This window comes from Martes martes, assembly GCF_963455335.1.
Source record: "Martes martes genome assembly, chromosome: 11".
NCBI lineage: Eukaryota > Metazoa > Chordata > Mammalia > Carnivora > Mustelidae > Martes > Martes martes.
The window spans coordinates 33,665,976-33,693,629 of NC_137899.1; the positions used below are offsets into that span (position 1 = coordinate 33,665,976).

At 41.6% G+C, this 27,654-nt stretch overlaps 1 protein-coding gene across 1 annotated transcript in view; it reads right to left on the reverse strand.

The window, feature by feature from the left end:
• Positions 1 to 5,782: 5,782 nt before the first annotated feature.
• The window catches only part of ABCB1 (ATP binding cassette subfamily B member 1), a 107,228-nt gene continuing 85,356 nt past the window's right edge, over positions 5,783 to 27,654 (reverse strand). Inside the window, exons 22-28 of the mRNA XM_080818360.1 lie at positions 22,584 to 22,684; positions 21,185 to 21,325; positions 17,571 to 17,727; positions 16,870 to 17,067; positions 10,092 to 10,298; positions 7,506 to 7,652; positions 5,783 to 6,476 (exon numbers count right to left, since the gene is read on the reverse strand). Coding sequence (XP_080674486.1) covers positions 6,273 to 6,476; positions 7,506 to 7,652; positions 10,092 to 10,298; positions 16,870 to 17,067; positions 17,571 to 17,727; positions 21,185 to 21,325; positions 22,584 to 22,684 — 1,155 coding nt within the window. The 3' untranslated portion in view covers positions 5,783 to 6,272. The remainder of the gene's footprint in view (positions 6,477 to 7,505; positions 7,653 to 10,091; positions 10,299 to 16,869; positions 17,068 to 17,570; positions 17,728 to 21,184; positions 21,326 to 22,583; positions 22,685 to 27,654) is intronic.

The window sequence follows — 27,654 nt, forward strand, 5'->3', positions numbered from 1 at the left end:
CATCTTGCAGTATTCTCACCTGGCTTTGGTATCATGGCAATGCTGGCCTGGTAAAATGAGGTTTAAAGTGTTTCCCCCTCTTAAATTTTTTGGAAGAGTTTGAGAAGGAATAGCACTAATTCTTCTTTAATATAGAATTCACCAGTGAAACCGTCTGGTCCTGGTATTTTCTTTGCTGGTTTTCAATTAGTGATTCAATCTCCTTATATATTGGTCTATTCCGATTTCCTATTTCCACAGTTCAGTCTTGGTAGGGTGTATGTTTCTAGGAATTTATCCGTTTATTCTAGGTTATCCAATCTGTTGGCATGTAATCTCTTCCTGGTAATCTCTTATAAACCTTTGCGTTTCTGTGGTATCATTGTAATGTCTCCTCTTTCATTTATGATTTTATTGGAATCTTCTGTTTTTCTTAATTTGAATCAAGTTTTGTCAAGTTTGTCTTTTCAGAAAAACAACTCTTAGTTTTATTAATCTTTTCTATTGTTTTTCTGGTCTCTATTTCATTTGTTTCTGTTCTGATCTTTGTTACTTCCTTCTTGTTGCTAACTTTGGGCTTAGCTTGTTTCCCTTTTTCTTGTTCTTTTAACATATAAAATCAGGTTATTCTAGATCTTCCTTAATGTTAATATTTATATCCCTAAATTTCTAGAACTACTTTGGCTGCATCTCATAGGTTTTGCTTTGTTGTGTTTCAATTTTCATTTGTTTGCTTCTTTCAAGATACTTTTTGATTTCCGCTTTGATTTCTTCTTTAATTCAATAGTTGTTGAGGAGCATGTTATTTAATTTCTATGTTATTATGAATTTTTCAGATTATGAATAATCCTGTTGCTGATTTCAAATTTCATATTATTGTAGTTGGAAAAGATACTTGGTATGATTTCAGCCTTCTTAAATTTGCTATGACTTCTGACCTATCACATGACCTATCCTGGAGAATGTTCCATGCGTGCTTAAGAAGAATGTATATTCTGTTGTTATTGGATGGAATGATCTTTACATATCTGTTAACCCATTTGGTTTAGAACATTTCTTTGTTGATCTTCTGCCTGCAGGATCTATCCACTATTGAAAGTGGGGGCCTGAAGTCCTCTAGCATTGCCTGAAATCTCCTGCTACTATTGTATTATTGTCTATTTCTCCCTTCAGATCTCTTACTATTTTGCTTAATATATTAGATGCTCTGTTGTTGCATGCATATATATTTATAATTGTCTTATCTTTTTAAAGATAAGATTATCATTATATAATGACCTTCTTTGCTTTTATCACCATTTGTGGGTTAGAGTCCATTTTGTCTGATATAAGGACAGGTACCCCTGCCTTCTACTTGCATGGAATATTTTTTCCATCCCTTCACTTTTAGCCTACGTGTATCTTTAAAGCTGAAGTGGGTCTCTTAGCGTATAGTTGGGTCTTGATTTGTTATCCATCCAAACTCTCTATTCCTTTTGATTAGAGAATTCAATCAATTTACACTGAGTAATTATTGGCAGAACTTACAATGTCATCTTATGGTTTCTGGCTGTTTTGTCATTCCCTTGTTTCTTTCTTCCTCTCTTGCTGTCTTCCTGTGCAAACTGATGATTTTCCATGACTGAGACACCCAGGCACCCCTCCCTTCAGCATTTCTTATAAGGCAGTTCTATTAGTGGTGAATTTCCTCAGCTTTTGTTTGTCTGGGAGAATCTCTCTCCTTTTCTGAAGAACTTTGCCAGACAGTGTATTCTTGGTTGGCAAGGATTTCCCCCGCCCAGTACTTGGAACGTATCAGCCCACTCTTTTCTGGTCTACAGGGTTCCTGTTGAGAAACCCAAAGATAACCATATAGGAGCCCCTTAAAAGCTTTTATTTTTTTCTCTTGTTACTCTTTTTAATAATATGATTAGCTGTGTAATAGTTTATTTAGTTGTTTTTTATCTATTGTCTTTTTCTACTAGAATGTAAATGCCAACTCAAATTTTACTGATTTAAATATTAATCACAGCTAAAAATAAATACAGGGTACTATTTGGAATGGTGCTTGATCAAACAATTGGGGATTGCATTCTATCCAAGTTGACACATAAAATTTACCAGCACGCTAGATTCATTATCAATTTGGCACTCATACACTTCTCTTTAAATCAAACTTAATCTCCTAATAAAGACAATAACAAAGTCACCCTTCTGTCTAGCATGATGCACCTATTCTGTGTACTATTATTAAAACCTATTAATCCTCTCCCCAGAAGACAATGGGAAGTCCTTGAGTGATGTTCATACTTTTCCTTGATAACCTGTAAATTAAGTACTATGATGAAAAGTTAATACTGATTATGTTATATGATAAAGTGATTAAAAAGGCACGAAAACAGAGAATTTAATACACCTGCATATTCATAACAAAATAAAGAAGAAATACTAATAACAATGACAGTGCTATGAAGTGTGTAAGCCTGATGATTCACAGACCTGTACACCTGGGGCAAATAATACATTATATGTTAATAAAATAATTAATAAAAAGAAGAATGGTGCTTGCTAGTGAGTTGGGGGTGAGGGAAATGCTTAAAGATTCAATGAGTGTAAATTTTCAAAAAAAAATTTCAGTTATGCAAGATGAATGTGTTTAACATCTGCTGTACTACATAATGTTTATAGTTAATAATACCTAACTGTACACTTAAAAATGTGTTAAGAGGGCGCCTGGGTGGCTCAGTGGGTTAAGCCTCTGCCTTTGGCTCGGGTCATGATCCCAGCGTCCTGGGATCGAGCCCCGCTTCGGGCTATCTGCTCAGCAGGGAGCCTGCTTCCTCCTCTCTCTGCCTGCCTCACTGCCTGCTTGTGATCTCTGTCAAATAAATAAATAAAATCTTAAAAAAAAAGTGTTAAGAGGATGAATATCATGTTCAATGTTTTTACTATAATTAAAAAAATACAGTAGCAGAAATCACTCAAAAAAAATCATGATTAGCCAGCTGAGTGCCTGCTGAGCACAAAGGGAATAGAGAATGGGCAGTGTAAGAAGGTAGTTTTTTTTTTTTTTTTAATTTATTTATTTGACAGACAGAGATCACAAGCAGGCAGAGAGGCAGGAAGAGGGAGAGGAAGGGAAGCAGGCTCCCCGCCGAGCAGAAGGCCCGATGCGGGGCTCGATCCCAGGACGCTGGGATCATGACCCGAGCCAAAGGCAGAGGCTTTAACTCACTGAGCCACCCAAGCACCCCATAAGAAGGTAGTTTTAAATACTAGCTATAGCTGGGTGCCCAGTTGCAGAAATCTTTTGTTACTTTTAAGAGTCTTCTTTAATTTTTGACAGTTTAATTATAATGTGTGTTGAAGGGAACCTAAATTGATTTAATGTGGTGACCCACGAGCTTTGAGAACTTGGATGTCCAATTTCTTCCCAGGCTTGGGATATTCTTAGCCATTATTTCCTTCAGTAGGTTTTCTGCCCCCCCTCCTTCTGTTCTCCTTCTGTAACTCCAATAATTCAGAAACTGCTTCTTTTGATGGTATCGCACGGATTACATAGGCTTTCCCCACTCTTTTCCATTCTTTCTTTGTTGTTCTCCTTCGACTAGATTATCCCAAAGTTGTTGTCTCCTGTCTCACAGACTCTTCTGACTGATCTATTCTTCTGCTAATAATCTCTATTACATTTTTCATTTCATTCATTGTATTCTTCAGTTCCAGAAATTGTTTTTCTTTTTTTTTTTTTTAATTTTCTCTTTGTGAAACTTCTCATTTTGCTCGTGTATTATTTTCCTGGTTTTGCTGAATTCTCTTTCTGTGTTATCTTGAAGTTCATCAAGTTTCCTTAAAACAGCTATTTTGAATTCTTTACCAGATAAATCACAGAGCTCCATGTTGTAGAGTCAGTTACTGGAAAACTACTGTGATCCACTGATGGTGTCATGCTTCCCTGATTTTTTCATGTTCCATGAACTTTCACATTGCTGTCTTCCCATGTGAAGTAGCAGTCACTTCCAGGTTTTATTCACTGGCTTCAGAAGAGAAATACCTTCTATCAGCTCTGCTAGTAACTTGCAGGTTTCATCAGACCCTCTATGAATACAACTGATCCACACTTCTTGCTTCCCATATTGGCATAGATCTTAAGCTTACCTGCTTTCTCTTGACTCCACACCAGGCCATGTAGTGACTGCCTTCCTTCTGTTTTACCAAAAGCAGCAGTGAAGCTCATGTTTGTGACCACTTTTTGGCCCACAGACTGGAGCCAGCCTCCTGTGTGTGCTCACCACTAGCTGTCTGCCAGGTCTTACCCTTACCACCATCATCGCGAACTTGTACAAGAACCAGTCCCAGGACTGGGCAGGAGCTATGTGTGTATGAGTGAAGAACACTGAGCACTGGGATACTCCATGAGCCAGTTGGGGGAGCTAAAGGCAACATATTCCCCATGGCTTGCAGCTAAATTTCTTAATAGAGTCCATGACACAGTTGGTAGGATCTGTATCTTTTCAGTGCCCTCTGAGGGTCCTGTCTGCTGCTCTCCCAGTTTCTTCTCCCCACCCTCTGAAGTCATGCAGCTCAAGATTCAGTACTCCAGATGAGAAAAACACACCTCTTCGGCAGCATTCTGCACAGCTGGGGAAGCCAGGTACTCATTCATGCTTTCACCTCCTTCCAAAAGAGAAAGATCTAAGATCTCTCTTGGGCCCTCAGCTGTGTTGCCTTGGGAGAGGAGTGGTACAAGTCAAGTCGAACTGTTCCTCTTACCCTCTCCAATGCATTAAATTAGTATTTTTTGCTTTAATTTTTTTTTTTTCCTGGAACTTCTCCTCTGGACTCCTGGACTTCTACAAAGGCTCTCTCATCCATGGGTTATGGTCTAACAGTGTTTTCTAGGCCTGTGGCTGAGAGGGCCTAGGGTCCATATGCAGGACCAAGGTCTATATGCCTGTTACCCAACACACAGGTGGGTGAGACTTTTCTCAGGACCCTTGGCTTATGGCGCTGGATCCCACAGCTCCCCCAGAGGCATTTCTGTCTGTTGATGGATGATAAATTATTGTTGTTAAGGGGGGAGGACAAAAGCAAGAGACATCTTATTTCACCATGAGGCTGCTATTACTCCTCCAAAGTACTTTCTTTTAATCTACATTTCTTTCATTATTGAGATTGCGCACTTCTTTTTTTTCTAATGTATTTCTTCTTTGGGAATTACCTGATCATGTTCTTTGCCCATTTTTCTTTGGAGGTGATAGCATTTTTTTTTCTTTTAAAATTCTTTGGACCGTAAGGATATCAATTGTTTAGATAAATATGGCAAATACTACTACCAGATTGTGTCTTTCAATCTTGTTTGTAGTGCTTTCGGTTTTTTTTGTTCTTTTGGCCACATTATCCTTCTTTGTGGTATTTTCTTTTTTCATTATGCTTGCATACATCTGCCACCAGAAAGGTTAGCTTTGGAAGAGACCAATTCCTGGGGAAAATGATTCACTATCAAAACAGAGAAATAGTTATTATATTTTTTAAAGTGCAGAAATATTAAAATCCTGTAAGAGCCCTTTATAAGTGCAAGGCAAAATATTTGAAGTACATCAGAGCATACACTTCACAATTTCACATCCTGAGCCCCACCCCAGCCCCTAGAATCCTGTACTGATGTGTGTGGTTGGTTTGAGAGCCATCACAATGTGAAAATACAAGAACCAGCAGGATCACGTCCACAAAGGATGAAGACTGGTGGTTCCGTAGGACCCACTGTGAAAAGACGTGTACAATGGGAATTATTTACACTATTCAACCATTCTCACAAAAATTAATGCAAGTTTTAAAAGCAGTCTTTTTATTCTTTAAATGCAGAAATAATCTTTAGTATTCCAACTGGGAGATGATGTATTTACAAGCATTTTAGACAAGATGACTCTGGTCATATAAAAGTTTAGCTTTATTATAGCACTTGATGCAAACATTCAGAACTTTTTGCCACTTCTGTCATCTTTCAGCAAGGCAGTAAGTTACAAATAAACAAAAACTATACAATTTATTAACAAAATCTACTTTGAATTATTTTATAAGTTTTAGAATGCAATTAATACCAGTATTTTCATCCATTTGATAATGTTTCTTCTGGTTCCTTTAATCTTAAAGTCTGCAGACTCTGAACTTGGTGGAATGATCTTTGGTTACGGTAGGAAATGTTAAATAATTTTTACAGAGTTTTTCCAGTAAGCGCTTGCCTTTTAACTTTGATTAAATGCCATGTTTTACACAAATATTAGAAAATATTTAACAGCTGCTATGGTCACAGTTCACTAGCGCTTTGCTCCAGCCTGGACACTGACCATGGAAAAGTAGATGCCTTTCTGAGCCAGCAGCTGCTGATGTGTGCCGTGCTCCTTGACCTTGCCGTTCTGAAACACCACTATTAAGTCTGCGTTCTGGATGGTGGACAGGCGGTGCGCGATCACGATGCAGGTGCGGCCTTCTCTTGCTTTGTCCAGGGCTTCTTGGACAACCTGATCAATAACCACATAAATTAATTCTGATAAAAACAGGCCTCTCCTTCCCTGCTCCATCATAAGGCTCACAATCTTCTAACAAGAGGTCCTTCTTTAATGACAGTATCCGTGAAATACCACAGAATTGAAAAAGCAAGGAATGTGTCATCTCAGAAGATAAGGGACTCCTAGACTGGATTAGTTCTGAGGCAGAAGACATCTATTCTCGGAGTTATGACAATACATACGGTCTGTGCATTCATCATTTGAAAACATGTACTGGTGTGCCCACCCACACAACATCCTTCAGAGTGGCCCTCCAGTCCGTCCAGCTCTACAGCAAATCCAGGGAGACCGAGCGCAGGCTGAACACAGCCTCCTTGAATTTGGGGATTTTCGTAAAGATCGGGGATGTCTCAGAATTAATGTCTTTCAGATACCTGAAGAGCCAACTTTTTCTCAAACTGAAAATGATTACTAATATTTATCTTAAGGTAGAGTCAGTTTTTATACTGTATTAACCTCCCACGTCTTCATACAGTTGCCAGAGAGATGCCACCGGTGGAAATGGGAAAGTGGCCCCTGAACAAAGTGTCTTCGGTCAATACAAAGTGATCCAGGGTTATTTTTTTGGAGCCTGGGTGCTACAAGACTAATGTCCCCTATTTTGTCTTAGGGTTCTTGAATCACAGCAGCAGAAGGTATCCACATTCTGCGGAAAGCTGATGTAAGTAACAACATAGCTTGGCTGAATTTTGTTCTCTACCATGGAAGACAGAAGCATTTAAAGACAACCAGGACAAGGGTAATGAATCCGATTTAAATTCATACCTTTTCAGGGCACCTGGGTGGCTCCGTCATTAAGTATCAGCCTTCGCCTTAGGTCCTGACCCCAGAGTCCGGGGATCAAGCCCCACCAAGGGCTCCCTGTTTCGTGGGAAACCTGTTCTCCCTCTCCCACTCCCCCTGCTTGTGTGCCCTCTCTCGCTGTCTCTGTCAAATAAATAAAATCTTTAAAAATAAACAAACAAATAAATAAATTCATACCTTTTCACTTTCTGTATCCAGAGCTGATGTAGCTTCATCCAGAAGCAAAATGTTAGGCTGTCGAACAAGGGCGCGAGCTATGGCAATGCGCTGCTTCTGGCCCCCCGAGAGCTGGGTTCCTTTGTCTCCTACTCTGGTGTTGTATTTCTGTGAAGAGGGTTTTGTTATTAGGAGACACAGAACTAGCAATCCTAAAAAGGAGTTTGTCCACAGAAAATAGGATAACCTCTTCCATAAACACACAAAAATGTTTTGGTTCAAAAGCTAAGAATGGGCTCAGAGAGGATTATACACCAAAAATGTAGCTCTCAATGGCAGATTTGATCTCTCTTCTTGAAAATAGACATTTGGGGGGCACCTGGGTGGCTCAGTCAGTTAAGCCTCTGCCTTCATCTCAGTTATGATCCTGGGGTCCTGGGATGGAGCCCTGCCCCAGGCTACCTGTTCAGGGGGAAGTCTGCTTCTCCCTCTCCCTCTGCTCCTGCTCCTATTCTCACATGTGCGGTCTCTCTCTCTCTCTCTCAAATAAATAAAAATCTTTAAAAACAATGAAAAAAAAGAAAATAGACATTTAGGTCTGAGAAGCTATGTTTTAGTATAAACAAGTCAATATCTTTATGAGAAAGAATACTGTTACAATGTTAGTCTCTTCCAGTCTTCTGGTTTCATTATATTTGGGACAAAGTTTGGTTCAAGGAAGGAAATCTGACTTAAAATGGGCTATGTAATAAATAAAACTCATTTTATTTACAACCAGCAGGTGGTGCTCTCTGCATTGAAGTCAGGAAGGGAAGGCATTTCTTGGGATGCTAGCTAACCTTCTGGTATCTGTTTTTATAAATCTCTAACACTTCAAAAATCTTAATGGATGCTAAGGAATTCCATCTTGATATCTAACCTTAAAGCTAACCTAAGTCTCCTGGTTTAATTTTTGTGACTTTAGAGTTCTCCCAAAGTTCTTCACATATTGTGTCCCACAGTAGATAACTGTCATTAACTACTCAATAGAATGATAGGGACAGGAGTTAAAAGGACATGTAGGACATGTAGGAGAGCAGGAACAAGATGTGACAGCATGTGTAACCTAGAAGACAATAGTATAATTTTCAGCTCCTTGCCAGGCTGGAATTTTAGTCAAACCCTGGGCTCTGATTCTGACCCCCAGAGTTTGACTTAAAAATCCATGTTCTGTGGGGCGCCTGGATGGCTCAGTGGGTTAAGCCTCTGCCTTCGGCTCAGGTCATGATCCCAGGGTCCTGGGATAGAGCCCTACATCGGGCTCTCTGCTCAGCAGGGAGCCTGCTTCCCCCTCTCTCTCTGCCTGCCTCTCTACTTGTGATCTCTCTCTGTCAAATAAATAAATAAAATCTTTTTAAAAAATTCATGTTCATATTTAAAAAATTCATATAGGATTGCCTATTTTTATTGGCTATATCTGGTTGCCCTAGTTCAAGGTCAGTCAGATTGAGATCTCCCCCAGCAGGTGGAGTCCCAGGACCCCAGAGCCGCAAGCGCCTCAGGAGGCAGGAGTGCTGTGTGTCCCATGGGAGGGCAGGGGTTTCCAGGCTGCACTGAGACCCTATGATCCTGCCGTAGCAGGTAAGGCAGGGCTGTGACCCTAAAGGAAGACAGTAACCAGTAAAGGGGATTGAAGCTGTATCTCTCAAGTTTTCTAGCCTTGGGAAAGACTGATCATCCACAGCTGGGCAAGAAGCTTAAATGAAGGGGAGAGGGACAATTCCTCCCCCAGGGGGTCTATGATGTGGGGACAGCAGATATCACAGGAAGACCCTCAACAAAAGGAAGTCTGGGAAAGAGCTGGTATTGCTGTTTTTCCCCCATAAAGAAACTGCCTTTCCCGCTGGTTTGAGGCTACTGAGCTTTATTTTTGAGGGGTGCTTCCTTATGATAAAGAAACTAGGGATAATGGGAGGGGGTATAGACAAGCCAGGTCAAGGTGACTTCAAAATGCAGTACCTAAGGGGCTTAAGAGAGGGCAAGAGGTTCCTTTTATATAACCTCCCAGGAAGAATTCAGAGGGCGTCCATGGACAACAGCTCAGAGAGCCTCATGGAAGATTTCAAGAATCAGCCCTCTAAGCAGAGCCTGGGGGCCATGAAATGTGCAATGGTGAGAGATTACATAGTAACACAGTCACACCAAGGGCTCAGCTCTATTCAGGGAGAGCCTTCTTTCTGACCTGGGTTCAGTTCCCCAGCCTGGCCTGATTCCCCAGAGGTAGGTTTGCAGCTTGGGGGAGAGCAGCAAGGAGGCAGAAGGAAGGTCGGGAAAGAAATGGGGGCGGAGGGGCTGTGCCTGCTTCTGTGGGTGCTGTACTGAGTAAGACTCAGAGGGAAAGGCTTCCTCCATATATGTCCTTCTCAGTCAGGCTTTCTCACCAGGGAAGCCAGCCGGGTGATCAGGCAAACACAGTATCAAATGGGGATAGGAAGTGTGGCAAGACGTTGTATACACGTGTGTATTTTGGTTGCTCCTTTCTCTTCACCTTTGGAAAACCAGCCCTTTAGAAATCCAAGTGCAGGTCAGGGAGGCTGCCATAGGCTCCTATTTTGGAGAAGGACTTACATCAGGGAGTGTCTCGATGAAGGGGTGTATGTTGGCCTCCTTGGCTGCCTGCACGATCTCTTCCTGTGACACGACCCGGCTGTTGTCTCCGTAGGCGATGTTCTCCGCAATGCTGCAGTCGAACAGGATGGGCTCCTGGGACACAATGCCCAGGTGGGCTCGGAGCCACTGGACATTCAGGTTCTTTATCTCCTCGCCATCAATCAGCTGAAAATGAGAGTTCATAGGTAACTTCATGACCGGCACATTTTTAATTTAGCAAAATCAGTATCCTTATCCCATACACTAAAATTGCCAAGTTACCGTGGGACATTTTTGTTGTTGTTGAGTTTGGACTGTCAAATTTAACTGAACTAGGTCATAGTTTTGCACTCTGATGAACTGTCACATTCCTTCTGTTTGAACCCTGGTTTCCCATATGCATGTGATAAGCAGGAAAATCCACCCACTCCCAAGATACCCATAGTCTAATCCATGAAACCTCTGAATGTTACATCCTATGGCAAAGGGAATTAAGGTACTAGGCTGCTCATCAGCTGATCTCAAAATAAGATGATGATCTTGGATGATCCAGGTGGGCCCAATGTAATCATGAGGGTCCTTCACTATTCAAGAGGGAGGCAGGACAGTATCAGAGTGGGACAATATGACCGAGACTCAATTAGTCATTGTTGGCTTTGAAGACTGAGGGAGGGGCCAGGAGCTAGCAGAAGAAAACGGTCCCCTAGAGCCTGCAGAAGGAATGCCATCACGGTGACACTTCGATGTTAGCTTGCTGAAACCCATTCTAGACATCCGCTTCCAGAATTTGTAAGATACTAAGTTTATGCTGTTTCATACCACAAAATTCATCGGCACCCTTATTCTTATGTATCAGTTTTTCATAAGAAAAGTAGCCGAGATTAGACTGGAAATCAGTAACTACTGTGAGCACACAGTAGGTTTGCAGGTCAGGTTTCTCAGAATCAGGTTTTGGAAGGGCAGGGTGCAACAGTTAAATGGAAAAGAAGTGTGGGAAGGTGTCTGCTGGATCTCTAAGTAGCTGTTGATCTTGAAAAAATGAATTAATTTCTCTGAGCGTTTCTTTGTGGGTAAAATGGGAATTATGATAATAATTCCTAAACTCCTAGAACTAGGTACTGCACGAGATCCTGCCTAGACCTCACCCAGCACAGTGCTTGGCACTGGGTATGTGTCCCAAGACCGTCAGAGACTGGTAACTCCATGTCACTGTAATTGAAACTACAGTGGAGGGACACAGGCTGGATGGAAGAAATGATGGGCAGACATCTTCCCAAAGGAGTGGGAAGCGGAAGCTGTCTCCTCTCTGGTGACCTGGCTCCCTGGGTTATCCTGCAGACGCCTGGGGAGCGCTCCTTCCAGCCCTGCTCGGATGCACACATGTCTGCACCAAAGATCGACTTTGCAAGAGCACTCTGGTATTCAAGTGAGATAGCTAGTCATTCCCTCTGGAGAAGCAAGTGACTCAGCTTCAGGCTTTTCCTGTAGTGCTAGTGAGTGTCTACCATGCTATATACACCCTCTGGATCTCATGTGCCTGGCTGGGTGCCCCGGGAGACAGCTGGCAGGTACAATCTCCGCTGCAGGAACATGGCTTCTGTTTGTGAAGCTGGCAAGTGTAGGGATAGGAAACACAGTCATGACCTTCTTAGTACCCAGCCCAGTTGCCATGGAGACTATTTCAGCATCTATGTTCTAGGCTTCCTCACAGTGTTAAGCGAAGTGGGAAGTAGAGGGTAGAGAGAGGCATAAAAACCATACAAGAATGTGGCACAACAGCAGATCTTGTGAGACGGAATACTGTACTTGAGAAATGGAAATTTCAGGAAAGGAGTAGCTTAATTTTCTCCAAGCTTTTCTCCGTGCTGCTGGCAGGAAAACAGACACTGCCTAACTAATATCATTAGGCGAATTTCAATGATCCCACCAAATTTTAATGAGTTTCTTTATCACGCTGAATACAGTAACACTCTTGGTCCTCCTCAGCCCCACATGATACGCTGGAATTGCAAATTCTTAAAGCCTCTGTTAATGGAAGCATCCTTTCTGTAGAGAAAACATGTTTAGAAACCAGATGTAAAAGAGGCGAATGCAGAGGCTCTTTGGCTGAGGCACGGGTGATGGTCTGAGGGAAGACCAAGGAACTTTGGGGGATTGGGAAACACTGCTCAAGAGATACTGACCTAAATAAAACTTAACCAGGAAATTCAACGCCTTGGTAATAATAAGGTAAAACCAGGTTAAATGACTGTCTTATTTTAGATTGTTAAATGTACTGCTGTCTTCATTAGCATAATCAAAAGGTAAATACGTAGTATTCTGCTATATGTACTCTGAAATCATGATTACAGATATAAATTATTGAGCACTGACTGCATTATAGGTCCTGTGACAAGCCTGTCTCAGGCATTCTCTTTTTTAATCTTCACAACCCCCCTAGTGAGATAGCTGTTTTTTGTGGGGGGTTTTTGAAGATTTATTTATTTTAGAAAGAGAGAGTGAGTGTGCGGTGAGTGAGGGGAGGGGCATGAGAGAGAAACCCAATGGACTCCATGCTGAGCGACCCAGGGGTGCTTAGGGGAGGCAGTGGGGGGGGTGCGGGGGCTCTATCTCACCACCCCTGATATCCTGACCTGAGCTGAAACCAAGAGAGACACACAATTGACTGAGCCACCTAGGCGCCCCTGGGGTAGGTGTGGTTTTAATCTCCATTTTACAGATTAAAAAAATGAGCAAAGTTAAGTGATTAACACAAGATCACACAGTAACTACGGGACCTGGGGTTGAATTTTTACACTATAAGTTGGGTTTTGGTAACACAAGTGCCCTTTAATTGAAAGATGCTCTCTGCCTTCCATCATAGAGGAAAGCCCCCATGTTAGCTCAGGCGCCCACCCAGTAATACCCAGACTATGACAACAGGCTTCTGATGATGGTGGGTGTGCTAGACCGGAGAGGGGAGAAAGGAAAGGTCGGGGAAGACTTAGACCAGAGGCGATTTAACCGTGAAGGTAATGAAGCTCAGCTTCTAGAGTCCCGAACTGCAGGTAATTGCTGGGGGCGTAACTGTGTTCGGGGTGGGAGGGAGGCCAGGCTGCAGTTAGGAAACTCTTCCACGTGAGTATTTACGTATCAGCCTATAGAGGAAAGGGACCTGAGCGGCACCTGGGGGGCTCAGTCGGTGAGGCGTCTGTCTCCGTTCAGGTCATGATCTCGGGGTCCTGGGATGGAGCCCCAAGCACCCCCAGTGCTCAGCACGGAGTCTGCTTCTCCCTCTCCCACTCCTCGAAATTGTCTCTCTCTTGCGCACATGCTCTCTCTCACTCAAATAAATAAATAGATGAGAAAAGGGATTTGAATCTTTAAGGTTTCACTATTTTGTTGTGATTTGTTTTATTAGAAGTAAATATTCACTTTTGTACCTAATTTTGCATTCATAATTTTGTATTTTTTTAGGTAGAGTCCCTAAAAACGTACAACCCGCCGGCCCCACAAAACTGGGAATGCCCCCACTGTACAACTCGGTAGCTTCATTTTTCAAGACTCTCCACAGGTTAACCTACACCTTTCAAATTTATCAGTTCAGTGGTTCTCAGATGATGGCTGCCATCAAAATCATCGGGGAAATTGTAAAAATTAATAGGCCAGTTCCTGACGGAATGGAATGAGCCAGGCTGGCTGTGTTCTTCAGTTGTTCTGAGAACCGCAGCTCCGGTCACCATGACTCAAGGCATCATTCAAGGCCCACCGACGGTCAAGAGGACTTCCGGACCTCATGGTCATGTCCTTCTTCAGTTCTTACGAGCAATCAGGCCCGGATTCACACTCATGTTTACATGGCAAGGAGAACTAACTACTAGTCACTTACAGACTGGGTTACTAAGGGTTACTAATTGATATGCATCAACAAAACCTGGCACATTTGTTCGTGCTTCTTGAGGACACTTCCGCTAGAATTCTGGCTGCTGTGTATCACTTGGCAGGACTTCAAAGCCCTAGCACAAATGTACAGGAGCCGATAACAGTGTTCCTACAATAGACAAGGACACGTTGTTTTCCTTGTGTTTTCAGTGTTGTCTTGAGATGGTTATTGCCCTGTGCACTTGGCATTCATTTCCATATTCTTCTCTGCCTTTCCATATATGAAGGGAGTGGAAGGCTGACGACTGTTTCCCAGACTCTCTTCTGGTTCTGGAAGTAACTGTGGTTCTACCAGGGAGAGGCACTGTGCGAAATCTGGAAGGCCTAGGCTGATTGTCTTTAGTAGCCAAACTAACAGAGGTGACTATGAGTGCAGTGGGGAGGTCGTGAGATTGTTTTTTTGTTTTTTTTTTTTGCTCTTCCTAAATGGATTGTAATTTAAAAGTTTAAGAATCACAGCTCTCATTAAGTCTGCTATTTCAGCCAAAATAAGCTAAATGGACATTGGGAGCAAATCACCTATCAGCCACAGCTCACATTATCCTTTTTTTTTTTTCCACTTCAAATTTATTTTTCTAATTTTTGCTTAGGTTTTTATTTTAATTATTTTTTTTAATTTAAATTCAATTAATTAACATATAATGTATTACTGGTTTCAGAGGTAGAGGTCAGTGATTCATCAGTCTTATATAATACCCAGTGCTCATTACATCACATGCCCTCCTTAATGTCCATCACCCAGTTACCCCATCCCCCCACCCACCATCCCTCCAGCAACCCTCACTTTGTCTCTTGCATCAAATGACATCTTGACTGCTCAGTCATTCACCCTCAGGCAATCAGCTCTACTGGTCCCTTAAGAGCCAGCTCTAGACCTATGTTCTTTTATATAACTCATGGAAGTATATGTCTCATCTCTTCAGGTAAAGTCTTTGAGTGCAGACATCATAACCTATATAATTCATTAGAGCTCAACATTTAATACACTGCTTACTCAACATCTGTTAAGGGTCATAATCAGTGTCTAAGAGCTAACATTTCCTTCTATAATTGCTTCCTTTGTCTCTTCCTTTAGAGTTCCCTGTTCAAACTTTAACAGCAAAATTGAAGCATAAAATCAGAATCCACAGAAAATATAAAAGAAAGTAAAAATAAGAGACAAAGTTCATGTAGCTATTAAGAAACAGATTGAGTAGGGGTGCCTGGGTGTCTCAGTGGGTTAAAGCCTCTGCCTTCGGCTTGGGTCATGATCCCAGGGTCTTGGGATCGAGCCCCATGTCGGGCTCTCTGCTCGGCGGGGAGCCTGCTTCCCTTCCTCTCTCTCTGCCTGCCTCTCTGCCTACTTGTGATTTCTGTCAAATAAATAAATAAAACAAAAAAAAAAAAAGAAGAAGAAAGAAACAGACTGAGTAGAATACAATTAAAAAAATATTTATGGCTAAGTGTGACTGAATTTAAAAAGGGCCCTGGGCTACAGGCTGAAAGCTCTACTTTCACGACCGTCCTTAATGCAAGTGGGGTCCGTATGGAGCTGAGGCACCAATAAGACTATACGGAACAGGTACCCATTCTGTTCGGTCAGTGCCCATGAAATTCTAGTAGTTTTGTTTTTGTTTTTGTTTTTGTTTTTAAAGAAAGGGAGGGATGGGGGAGGGATAGAGAGAGAGAATCTTAAGTTGATTTCCCACCCAGCATGGAGCCTGATGTAGGCCTTGATCTCATGACCTTGAGATCATGACCTGCACCAAAATCAAGAGTCGGACACTTAACCAACTCAGCTACCTGGATGCCCTTACTGTTAAATATTTTTAATAGCACCTCTGAGTACAACCAATAATTACTACTTAACATAATAAAAATTTATTCTATTCCTTCCTAATTTAATTCTTTCCTATTCTCTCTTGTAGTCATTTAAAATTTCACCACTCCCTTTATGACTCCTATCTCATCCTCAGGACCTAAGATAGTGTCTAACAAGCACTCAGTAAATGTTTGTTGAATGTTGAATGAATAAATGTGACCCTTCATTTATTCTTTTAGTTCATGAGAAAAAGGGAATCCCTCTATATTCTTTATCTGGTCCCCGAAGTTGTTGATCTCACTTTTCTTTTTTTCCTCAGAACGTGTTTCAATACCCTCTCAATGATTTTATCTCATCCTCAGCCATAAAAATGTTCCAGCTTTCCCCATCCTGACCGTCTCCCCGGACTCTGCCTCCCCGCTCACACTGCTGTTCTTAATCGTCTTTCTTTCACCTTTGACCTTCTAGAGAGTCTGCACTCAGTCTCCACCTCCCCTTCTTACCATGCCTCCGCCAAGCTAAGTGCACTCCCACCACAACCCTCCTTCGCCAAGAACACTTAAAAATGTCACAAGTAGTCCATTCATTGTCAAATCCTATCATGTCTTTTCAGTCTTCATCTTCCTACCTGTCCACAGGATCTGTCATTGCGGACTCTACTTTCTCCTTCTTGAAACATACCCCATCCTTGGTTCCCACCTTACTGTCTCTCTGGGCACCTCTCCCCCTCCTCTATCTTTCCGGCTACTTAAGTTCTTTGCTAGATCTTCCCGTGTAAGTGGAAGCCTAGCCAGGGGAAGGGGGAGGGTGATAAAAAGGTCGCTCACGAAGGAGGGTGGCGGGGCAGTTTGAGAGAGAGCCCGGAGAAGCAGCCTGGGAAAGCAGCCACGGTTTGGAGCCCATACGTAGGATGTAAGACTTTCAGGGAGACTGTTATTCAAGGGTTGGAAAAAAAGAGTTACATACGTGCAGGCATTTAGATGATAAAAAAGTTAAAGTGAGGAGGTGAGAAAGAAAGCAAGAAAGTGTGCTCACCACTGTACCAGCCAAGGGGTCATAAAACCGCTCAAGGAGCTGGACCACCGTGCTCTTGCCACAGCCGCTGCTGCCCACCAGCGCCAGCGTCTGGCCCTTCTTCACCTCGAGGCTCAGCCCCTGCAGCACGGGGATGTCTGGTCGAGTGGGATAGTTGAACACGACTTCATTAAATGTCACGTTTCCTTCCAACGTATTCTAAAATCAGAGCAGTGACAATAAAGGTGATTATGGCAATCCTGAAAACTCACAGTACAGAGAACCCCCCTCTACCACCAGGTGTCCAAAGACAGTGAACTTGTATTACAATGATGCTGCAGCTGTTACTCCCAGAATGCAATCAGTAAGATCGAAAAGAGTCAGGGGTTTTATAGCAGGGATTGTTAATGCAACACAAATATGCTAACTCAGACATGTTCCCCAAGAATACATTAACCCACATATAATAAAACCTGGTAAACAGGATTTGCTTATAAATTGGGCAGTCTGTCTATCTCCTTGTAGCCTTGTTATACAAAAGTACTGGATGTTAACATAAATGATTAGCATTTATTAAAATGACCTCATGATCTAGACAGTTTCTTTTTATTCCCAGCAAATTAAAAAAAAAAAAACAACCCACAGATTTTATTAAATTTCCTCTTAGAATACTTCCACTCATCAGTTAGGAATCTATCTTACCATCCAAACATCAGACTCACCGGCTGGAGGCCTCCTGTGCTGTAGCTGTCAATCAGAGGGGTTTTTTCAATGATCATGATGACGTGGGCAGCTGATACTTTGGCTTTGGCATAGTCAGGAGCAAATGAACTGACCTGCCCCACTGCCATGGCACCAAAGACAATAGCTGAGAATACCCTGCAAAAACACAGACGAAGCATGTGCAGAGTTTGGATTATAATGCTATACAGCTTCCCGTTCTACAACCACAGAGCATTGCCGCAAAAGGTGAAAGACAGAAGTTAAAAAATAAAACCAATAGACACTTGTCCTCATATAGTTCATGTCAGTGTAATACATTGTAAAATAGCCCCATTTTTCATCTGTTTCTCTCACCTCGCCTTCTAGTAATGTGACTTGGCAGCTCCTCCATTTAAGAACGGGAATTCATTTTTGTAGCCTTTGAATCCGAGTTGCCCTGTGACTTGCTTTGACCAACAGGATGTGGTGGAAATGACTGTTGCCAGTTCTAAGCCTATGACTCAGGGGGCTTGGTGTACCTTCTCTCTCTGTCACTACCACAAGCCCAGCTAGCCTGCTAGAGGACAAGGCACAGATGGAGGCAATCTGTGTGGACTCCAGCCAACTAGCTTGTAGTCTTCTGCACACATGGATGAGACTAACTGAGATCTGCTATGTCTACCCCGGCTCAGGAGAACTGCCCAGCTGACCGACAGACTTGAGCGCAAATACCAATGCTTATTATTCCGTGTCACTGGGGCTTAGCGGCTGGTTGTTAAGCAGTGTGACTGTGGCAATCAATAACGGGTGTAGGCATTTGAGACAACATTGACAGACCGAGAGGATATTAAACTAAGTGGAATAAGTCAGATTGAAAAAGACAAGTGCCATATGATTTCACTTACGTGGAATCTAAAAATACGAATGGATAAACAAAGAGCAGAATCAGACCTATAAAGCAGAGAACAAACTGATGGTTGCCAGAGGGGCAGTGGGTGAGAGGTGGGGAGCAAAATGGGTGAAGGGGAGTGGGAGAGACAGGCTTCCAGTTAGGGAATGAATAAGTCATGAGAATAAAAGGTACAGCATAGGGAATCCAGTTCAATAATGTTGTAATAGCCTTGTATGGTAAGGGATAGTAGTTGAACTAGTGGTGAGCATAGCATAATGTACAGAGAAGCTGAATCATTATGCTGCACACCTGAAACTAATGTAACATTGGGCGTCAGCTATTAAAAAAAATAACAGATTTGGGCAGTGGTGCTGAAATTACCTTGGGTTCTTAGAAAACATGGGAGCTGTACAGCAAAGAGTGAGCTCCTTATAGAGACAGGTCTCCTGCTGCTCTCAAGATGCAATCCCCATGCTTAACCTATGGCATGGGAATCACAGCAGCTTAAGCTGGGAAGGACTCTACAGGATATCAAGTCCAGTTCTCAAAGTTTGTTCCCTGGGCAACTTCCCCTAAGTTGGCTTCCATCCTTCGTTTTAGGAAGTAGCAAGTTTGATTAAGTCTACTGTTAAAAAGTTCTTTTTCAAATGGAAGAAAAATGTCCATTCTTTTGCATAATCCAGCCCTTAACTGGAATATTGTCAAAAAGGCCCTTTATTTCTTTGGTAAATCCTTTCCCTCTCGACACTCCAGTTGCCCTTCTCTGGACGCATTTCTCCATATGCCTTTTTATTATTTTATTTTTAAATTATTTTTTCCTTTCCAAGTTTTCATTTAAAATCCAGGTAATTAACATACAGTGTACTATTAGTCTCAAGCGGAGAATATACTGATTCAACACTTCTGAACAATACCGAGTGCTCATCACAAGTGTGCTCCTTAATCCCCACCGTCTACTTCACCCATCCCCCCACCCACCTCCCCTCAGCTAACCACCATTTTGTTCTCCGTGGTTAAGTCTGTTTCTTGATTTGCCTCTCTTCTTTTTCCCCCCTGTTTTCACCTGTTTTATTTTTTAAATTCCACAGGTGAGTGAAATCATATTGTGTTTGTCTTCCTCTGACTTTTTTCTTTGCTTAGCATCATACTCTCTGGCTCCATCCTTGTCATTCAAAAGCAATATTTCATTCTTTTTATGGCTGAGTAATATTCTATTATATATACATGTCTCTTCTTTATCCATGCATCAGCCAAGGGACTGGAAACTTGGGCTGTTTCCATAATTTGGCTACTTCCACATGCCTTTTTAAACAGTGGGCCTGGAGGCACCTGGGTGGCTCAGTCGTTAAGCATCTGCCTTCGGCTCAGGTCATGATCCCAGGGTCCTGGGATCCAGCCCCGCATCAGGCTCCCTGCTTGGCGGGAAGCCTGCTTCTCCCTCTCCCACTCACCCTGCTTGTATTCTCTCTCTCTGTCTCTCTGTCAAATGTGTCTCTCTGTGTCAAATAAATAAATAAAATCTTTAAAAAAAAAAAAAAAAAACAGTGGGCCTGGAACTAACACAGTACTTGGGAACCCACCCAGAAGAATACCGTCACATCTCCTCTGGGCTCTAGAAAATTATAGAAATGGTTAATCTCCAGCTTGTCATTATTTACTCTTATAAGATCTTTTACAAATGGACTACTCTTCAGACAGGTCTTTCCTTTCCTTTACTTGAAAGATTGATCTTCTCAATCTAAATGCCCATGTGTCAGCAACTTCCATCAATTCGATGCCTTACCTTGAAGTGAAACAATATATCAAATAATTATCTGATTGAAGCCCCAGTGACAATGATGCTTGGTTTTGATCTTTTCGTCCAAGTCATAAATAGCTCCTGCATATCATTTGTCAGACAGAGATATTAGGGAGAAATTTTAAATCCTCTGTTGAGGTCATCCTGAGCAAGCCATAATGCATAGACAAGCAAATGTTTAAATAGAATGAAACCATTACATCAACACCTTAGATAAGCCAGGTTTAGATGATTCTGGTTTAAATGTAAAACTGTCCTACCACTAATGATGGTATTCTATCAAAGGGCAGAGTCTCACCCATCACCAAATCTAGATGCCCAGAAAGATTATACATACTTTTCACTACTCAACTGCACATCTGAGTGTTTCAGAAGTATAATTAAATTCAGGTCTGACTTTCCCTGATGGAGGAACAATTTTCTGCCTTCATAGCAATGGAGCACAAATCCCAGTCTAGCTTTTCCTTTGTCATTTCTGAATTTCTTCAGCTCTTACCTTCAGCTCTTCTTGTGTCAAGGAAAGCAAATATATTCTAGAAACTTCCAGGGCTTGCAGAGCTCAGTGTCCCACACTTGCACTTTAGCTTCCCTGTTCAGAAATTTCCTTAAAAGGATCTAAACCCTTGGTGCAGGGTTAGGCTTCTTCCCAAATGTCAAAACCTCCTGGGAACCCCTCATTGAATCACTACCCCCACTGAGCCACAGATTCAGAAAGGCCAATGTATGAGTCAGCACTGGGGAAGGGACAGTCATTGATTCCCCAAAAGAAATGGGGGTACTTCTGTGATAATAATACACAGAGACTTGGGCAAAATTTCACCTTCTGAATCATCACCAGGATCTCTTCATGAAGCTTCCCAGTAAGGTTTTCTATCCAGGCATGAAGTATGTTTTCCTCAGTTATATTTCTAGAGTTCAATTGCCAATATTAACCCAGTACTTACAACAGAACATCCTGAAATTTCATGAACCCGTTGGCCACCAGGTAGGCACCAAACCGGAAACAGCCAGCGTAGGAAAAATACATCATTGCCTGGGTGATGGAAAATGAGATCCCAAAGATGTGTGCTTTCCTCAAAGAGTTTCTGAAAAGAAGACATTATGAAACTTACTTGACTTTCATTGCTCAGTCCCTAAAACATAACCTTTGCTAGATCAGCCATGGGGCATGACAGATAAAAATGGGTTCAGTTTCCAAAAAGGTAAGATTGGTCCTCACTTTTCTACTTGTGAAAATTTAGGAAACTGCCTAATGGAGGATTAACTATACCTAAAAGTATTGAGGTAAAGTTAAAATAAGCCAAGGAAAACATGAAGAGTCTGTTAGGGATTTATAAATGGAAGTTCCTGCCCTTTCCCTCCACTTTTGGACGTACAAAATATATGCACTCTAGAGTCAACATTCATTCAACACACATTTACCCAACACCTACAAGTTGCAGGGACTATGCTGGGTGACACAGAACAATCAGTCATATTCTTGCCCTTGGGGACCCAGCAGTCAAGTTGACTATTGATTCAATTATGCAATGAAGGTACCATATAAAAAGCACGCAATGAAGTTACCCTATAAAAAACATGTTAGGGGAAGAAAGGAGGAAGCACTGAACTCTCTGGGGGAGTGAGAGAAGGCATCACAATGGCGTAAATGTTGGTGGATTTTCTGAGCCCCGTGACCCAGGTGATGTGGAGGTAAGCACAGGCTGGTGAGTGGGCAGCCCAGTGGGCCTCCTACCTCGGCCTCAAACAGGTCAACTCTATTTCCATCTGTTTCATATATTGGGAGTTCAAACGAAAAGATCTTCAGAAAAAAAGACTTATTTAAAAAAAAGTTTGAAAACCCATCAATCAAGTCCAACTCTCTCCTTTTACTGTGTAAGAGACTCAGAGAGTTTGGGCTGACTGTTTAGAACCGTTGCTGGATAAGTGCATTAAAGGAAATATGAAAGTTCTCCACTAGAAAAGTCTCAAGAGAGGAGGGAAAGGCATATTCAGGAAGCATCACCACCTCTACCCAGGTCCCACAGATACATCAAATTTCATGTTCTATAGAGAACTCATCCCCACTGAGAGCAAATAATAGGGTCATTACCCAAACCTGACATCAGAGAGTCATTCTCTATCTGTTCTCCCCCTCTGCTTCCCATCAGTTACCCACTGTTACAGGATCTACTTCTGAGAGGTCAGGGTCCTGTGATTTGTCTCCTGGATAATTACAAGTGCTTCCCAGCTGGTTCCCTTCTAGAACTTCTCCACTTGTTCCCTACCTTCTGGCCAAAGTAATCTTTCTAAAAACAAAATAAACCTCCCCACACTCCCCTCCCACTCTTCAGTGGTTATTACCTGTATGGGACTTGCAAACTCTGTGCATACATGTATTCAAATTTCTGTTCCCGGGTCAAAGAAACAACAGTTCGGAAGTTTTCGATTGCTTCAGTAGCAATCTGTAAAAAAGAGCCCCAGGCCCAAAGGTGAATGAACAGTGGTGATCAGTGTGAATGCCATAAAAAAGATTAATAAAATTAGTTTTATTATTATGAATTATTTATTATGACCCATGAGCTTCTTCCCTATGAAAAAATACTAAATCAAATTTTAGATCTGGAAGGAAGATTGGCTGATTCAGTCTCCTCTTTATATAGAGAAGCTAAGGCTTAAACAGATGAGGACACTTAGCTAAAGCCAGAGCTTTCTTTATAGGGGCAGAATTCCCCCGAGAACTCAGTATTTTACAACTATTGCAGTGTTCTTTCTTCTATGATGGTCACATTTTAGGTTTATGATTATTTTACATATATTTTAAATGTGATGTTCATATTTTTCTCATTATAATTATCATTCATGACAACTGAGGAATATTTGGAAAATACTGAAAAGATAAAAAAGTGAGTAAAAATCTCCACATACTTGTATTTTACATATTAGCTTATACATTGTTTTTTTCTAAGCCTGTAAGTACTTAGGAAAATTGGGACCAATTTCTTTTTTTGGCTTTTGCATCATTATTTTTTTACCTTAACAAATATCAAGAGCATTTTCCAAGGTCATTAAATACACTTTAATAATGAGATTTTTAATGGGCCACATAATATCCCAGCCAGTTAAGCATTCCTTTATGGTTGAACAAGTTTTTCCATTCTCTTCCTATTAAAAACAATGCTGTGTGGGGAGCCTGGGTGGTTCAGTTGTTAAGCGTCTGCCTTTGGCTCAGTTCATGATCCCAGGGTCCTGGGATCAAGCCCTGCATCAGGCTCCCTGCCTGGTGGGAAGTGTGCTTCTCTCTCTCCCACTCCCCCTGCTTGTGTTCCCTCTCTCACTGTGTCTCTCTCTGTCAAATAAATAAATAAATAAATAAATAAATAAATAAAATCTTAAAAAATACATAAAAACAATGCTGTGATAAACATCCTTACACATAAACCTTTGTCCAAGGTAAACTATTTTCTTGAGAGAAGTTCTTAAAGGTGAAATTACTAGGTCAAAGGGAATAAACAAATTTTTAAGGAATATGGCACATGTTATCCATTTGTTTTCCAGAAAGTTTCTCCCATTCAGTTATTTTTTTAATTGAATGCAACTTCCAACCAGTCTTTGTAATTAGGACAAATATATCCTTTTAGAGTCTAGGTAAAGGGCTGTGGAAAACCTGAAAAATTCCAGTGCACAAAATGAGATTTCAGCCTGTATCAGCCATGAGACTTTGAAATCTCTCTCTGTGTCTTGGTCTCCTCATACGTAAAATGAGGGGAATGGACAAGAGGGTCTTGAAGTCCCTTTTAACTCTGTAATTCTAAGAAAAATAGCTTTTAACTCTGTAAATCTAAATTATTAATCAGTGAGTAAGGGAAATTATTCTTCTATGAAGATGTTCTTCCTTTCTCTGGCCTGTACACTGGTCAGAACAGATTTTTTTTTTTTTTTTTTTTTAAAGAGCCAGGAGAGGGGCAGAGGGAGAGAGAGAGAGAGAATCTTAAGCAGGCTCCCTGCCCAGAGTGGAGCCTGACATTGGGCTCAATCTCACGACCCTGAGATCAAGATCAGAGCTGAAATCAAGAGCCAGATGCTTTAACAGACTGAGCCATCCAAGTGCCCCATGGTCAGAAAGTGATCCCAATATAGACACATTCATTTACAGTTGAATGATTAACAGCTCAAAAATCATAAACATGAAACCTTACTTACTTCTTACTAAATCCTATACCAATTACCTAATTTCAAAGTGAAATGCAAATATTTGATACAACATAAATCAGTTTTTAAAGAGTAATTCAAAGAGCTATTAGAAGAAAAACAATAAGACCATATACTTAAAAACAAAAACTTATTTAAAAAATAAAGTTAAGGGGCGCCTGGGTGGCTCAGTGGGTTAAGTCTCTGCCTTCGGCTCAGGTCATGATCTCAGGGTCCTGGGATCGAGCCCTGCATCGGGCTCTCTGCTCTGCGGGGAGCCTGCTTCCCTCTCTCTCTGCCTGCCTCTCTGCCTGCTTGTGATCTCTGTCAAATAAATAAATAAAATCTTAAAAAAAAATAAAGTTAAAAATATTATTCTCTGACCCAATTAGGCCAAGAATATTGAACTATGTTTACCTTAAACTATTGACAAAGATAGGAAAATGTCCAGATTCAATTCATGTTAAAATATTTTATAAAAATCTGTACACACGGGGCACCTGGGTGGCTCAGTCGGTTAAACAACTGCCTTCGGCTCAGGTCATGATCCCAGGGTCCTGGGATTGAGCCCCGTGTCAGGCTCCTTACTCAGGAGGGAGCCTGCTTCTCCCTCTCCCTCTGTCTGCTACTCTGCCTACTTGTGCTCTGTCAAATAAATAAATATAATTTTTAAAAAATCTGTACACACTATGAAAATAATATACATTTATTTTAGAAAATCCTCAAAGTGCAGAAAACAAAAAATTAGAAGAACAAAGTCACCTCTAGCCAAATCTGCACACCTTTGTTCAGACCCATGTTAGAACTATTTTCAATGATAATGCTCCAAACAAGCGGAAAGGTTCTTCACATTAGTAAGGAAATTCAACAATTTATAAAAATGTCTGCTGAAAACAGATTCGACTGTAAATTTCAATGTGGTTTCTAAGAATCAGGTGTGTTTTGTTTGTTTTTTAAAAACCAAATGGTCTGTAAATGTGGTCACTTCGTAGAGGGTGTAAACAGCCCAATACAAGTGAGTTTATGAGTCACAGACCTCACATAGTGAGTAAAACCATAAAGTAATCACTTCACAACCATCTTCATCTTGCCTCATGATGAAGCAATTAAGAAAAGGCTTAATGAGTACTCCGCATCCTCACAGCTTCGTTTTCTCCAAGAGTTTTAAATAGAAACTCAGGAAACCACTATGAAGAGAGAGAACCTTTTTTCAAAGTTTATTTATTTATTTGAGGGAGAGAGAGAGAGAGAGTGAATGAGCAGGGGTAGGGCAGAGGGACAGGGAGAATCGTAGGCAGACTCCTCAGCCAATACAGAGCCCAACTTGGGGATCTTCCTCACAACCCATGAGATCACAACCCATGAGATCACCACTTGAGTGGAAACCAAGACTCAGATGCTACAGACTGAGCCATCCAGGCACTCCAAGAAAAGAGAACCCTAATATGAGAAGGGTAAATAGCACTGAGTTTCCTTCAGTAGCCACCATGAACAAAATAATTTTGAAGAAAGCAATATATATATATATATATATATATATATATATATATACACATATATATAAACTGAGGTTTGATTATGGCTTTTATTTCTGAAAAGGAAAAAGCATCTATTTTATCAAGATGTTCACTAGTCAATAATAATGTGACAGAAATCTACAGAGCTCAGGCAGGGTAGAGGTTATGAGCAGGCTTCCCCCAACACGGTCTTGCTCTGGAATCCTGGCCCTGCTCTGTCTCTGTAAGGGCAAACCAACAGACACAGTGCTGGTCCCCATGGAGCTTATGCCTTAGTAGGGAAGACAGTCCACTAGTCAATAAAAAAAGAAATAGCAGACAAACAGCAAGTGCTGAGAAGTATCATAAATTAATTCAAGGGTCAGGAAAGACCTCACCAAAGAGGTAATAATGCTGAGATCTGAATAATATAAAGGAACCAGGCATGGGAAGATCAGAGGGAGCCAGCTTGGAATGTTCCAGGAACTGAAAGGCAGCCCATGAGGCCAGAATGGGGTGGGCATGGGAGAGAGTCATGAAAGACTCACTCAGAGAAGATGTTGGGGGGGAGGGGATCATGCAGAGTCTTATCAACTAAGATAAAAAGATGATCTCTTCCCAGTGTGATCAGAATCCACCAGAGGGTTTTAAGTTGGTAACTGGTTAGTGTGTTCTTGTGTTTGTAAGCGATCAGTGTGGCTTTTGTGAGAAGAATGTAGAAGGTGGGTGGACAAGAAGGGAAGGAGTGGGAGCAGGGAGATCAGTTAGAACTATTGCCCTGTGATTTGGGGAAGTTACCCGACTTCTATAAACCTTGGGTTTTATCAACTAATAAGAAGAATTCCAAAAAGTGATTGAGTATCAAAGAAGAAAATGCATGCAGAGCTCCTTGCATGATGCCTGACATATATTAAATATTCAGCAAATGGTAACCTGGGAATGAGGAGCTTTGGGAGTTGATTTTCAAAACTACACAGACCAGATGTTCTTGAAAACACCACTTTCCCTACCTGTTCTTGCCAGTCTCATGAAACACCCCTGAATCAGAGCATGTATCTCACTTCTCAACCTCTGCTCAGTGAACCTACCACATTCACACATATCCATGTCTACCTGCCCCCCTTCCTTGCCCCCGGGACAGATCTCCAAGAGTCTTAAATCTGAGTTTCCTTGGGATCCCAAGGAATCTTGGGATCCACTTTAGAAGTGCTAACCTGTGATGTCTAACAAATTACCTTATAATTGAGGATCCTGATCACCTTCCTCTAAACAATGTAAGGCTCCTTTCTGGGACATTTGGAACACCTCAGGAAATGACGATATTCCTAAATACTAACACGTTTTCTTTCTACACATTTTGTCCTAGATTTTTCCATCCTCTCACATGAAAAGTCAACACCACAGAAAGAAAAAACAAGACAGTGGAGTATTAAATGAGGTGATTGTTCACAGACCATGTCCCCTGACAGGGGCCAACGTGACAGGGGCCAGCCCACAACCAGATGCTGGTGGGTCAGCCTGGTTCTGCTGATGCTTGGGACTGGGCCTCCAATGGCCTGAAGGGGAGCCCCACATGAGACCTTTATCCCATAGACACTAGTTAGGAAACACTAAAACTAGTCCAATGGAATTCGTGAAGGAATCCTAAGGAAACAGGATAAAAAGTCTGAGGAGATGGCTGGGAGGTAGAGGATAAAGTGTCAGTGGTGATTAACCTCCATGAAGAAGTACCCACTACGTCATTCATT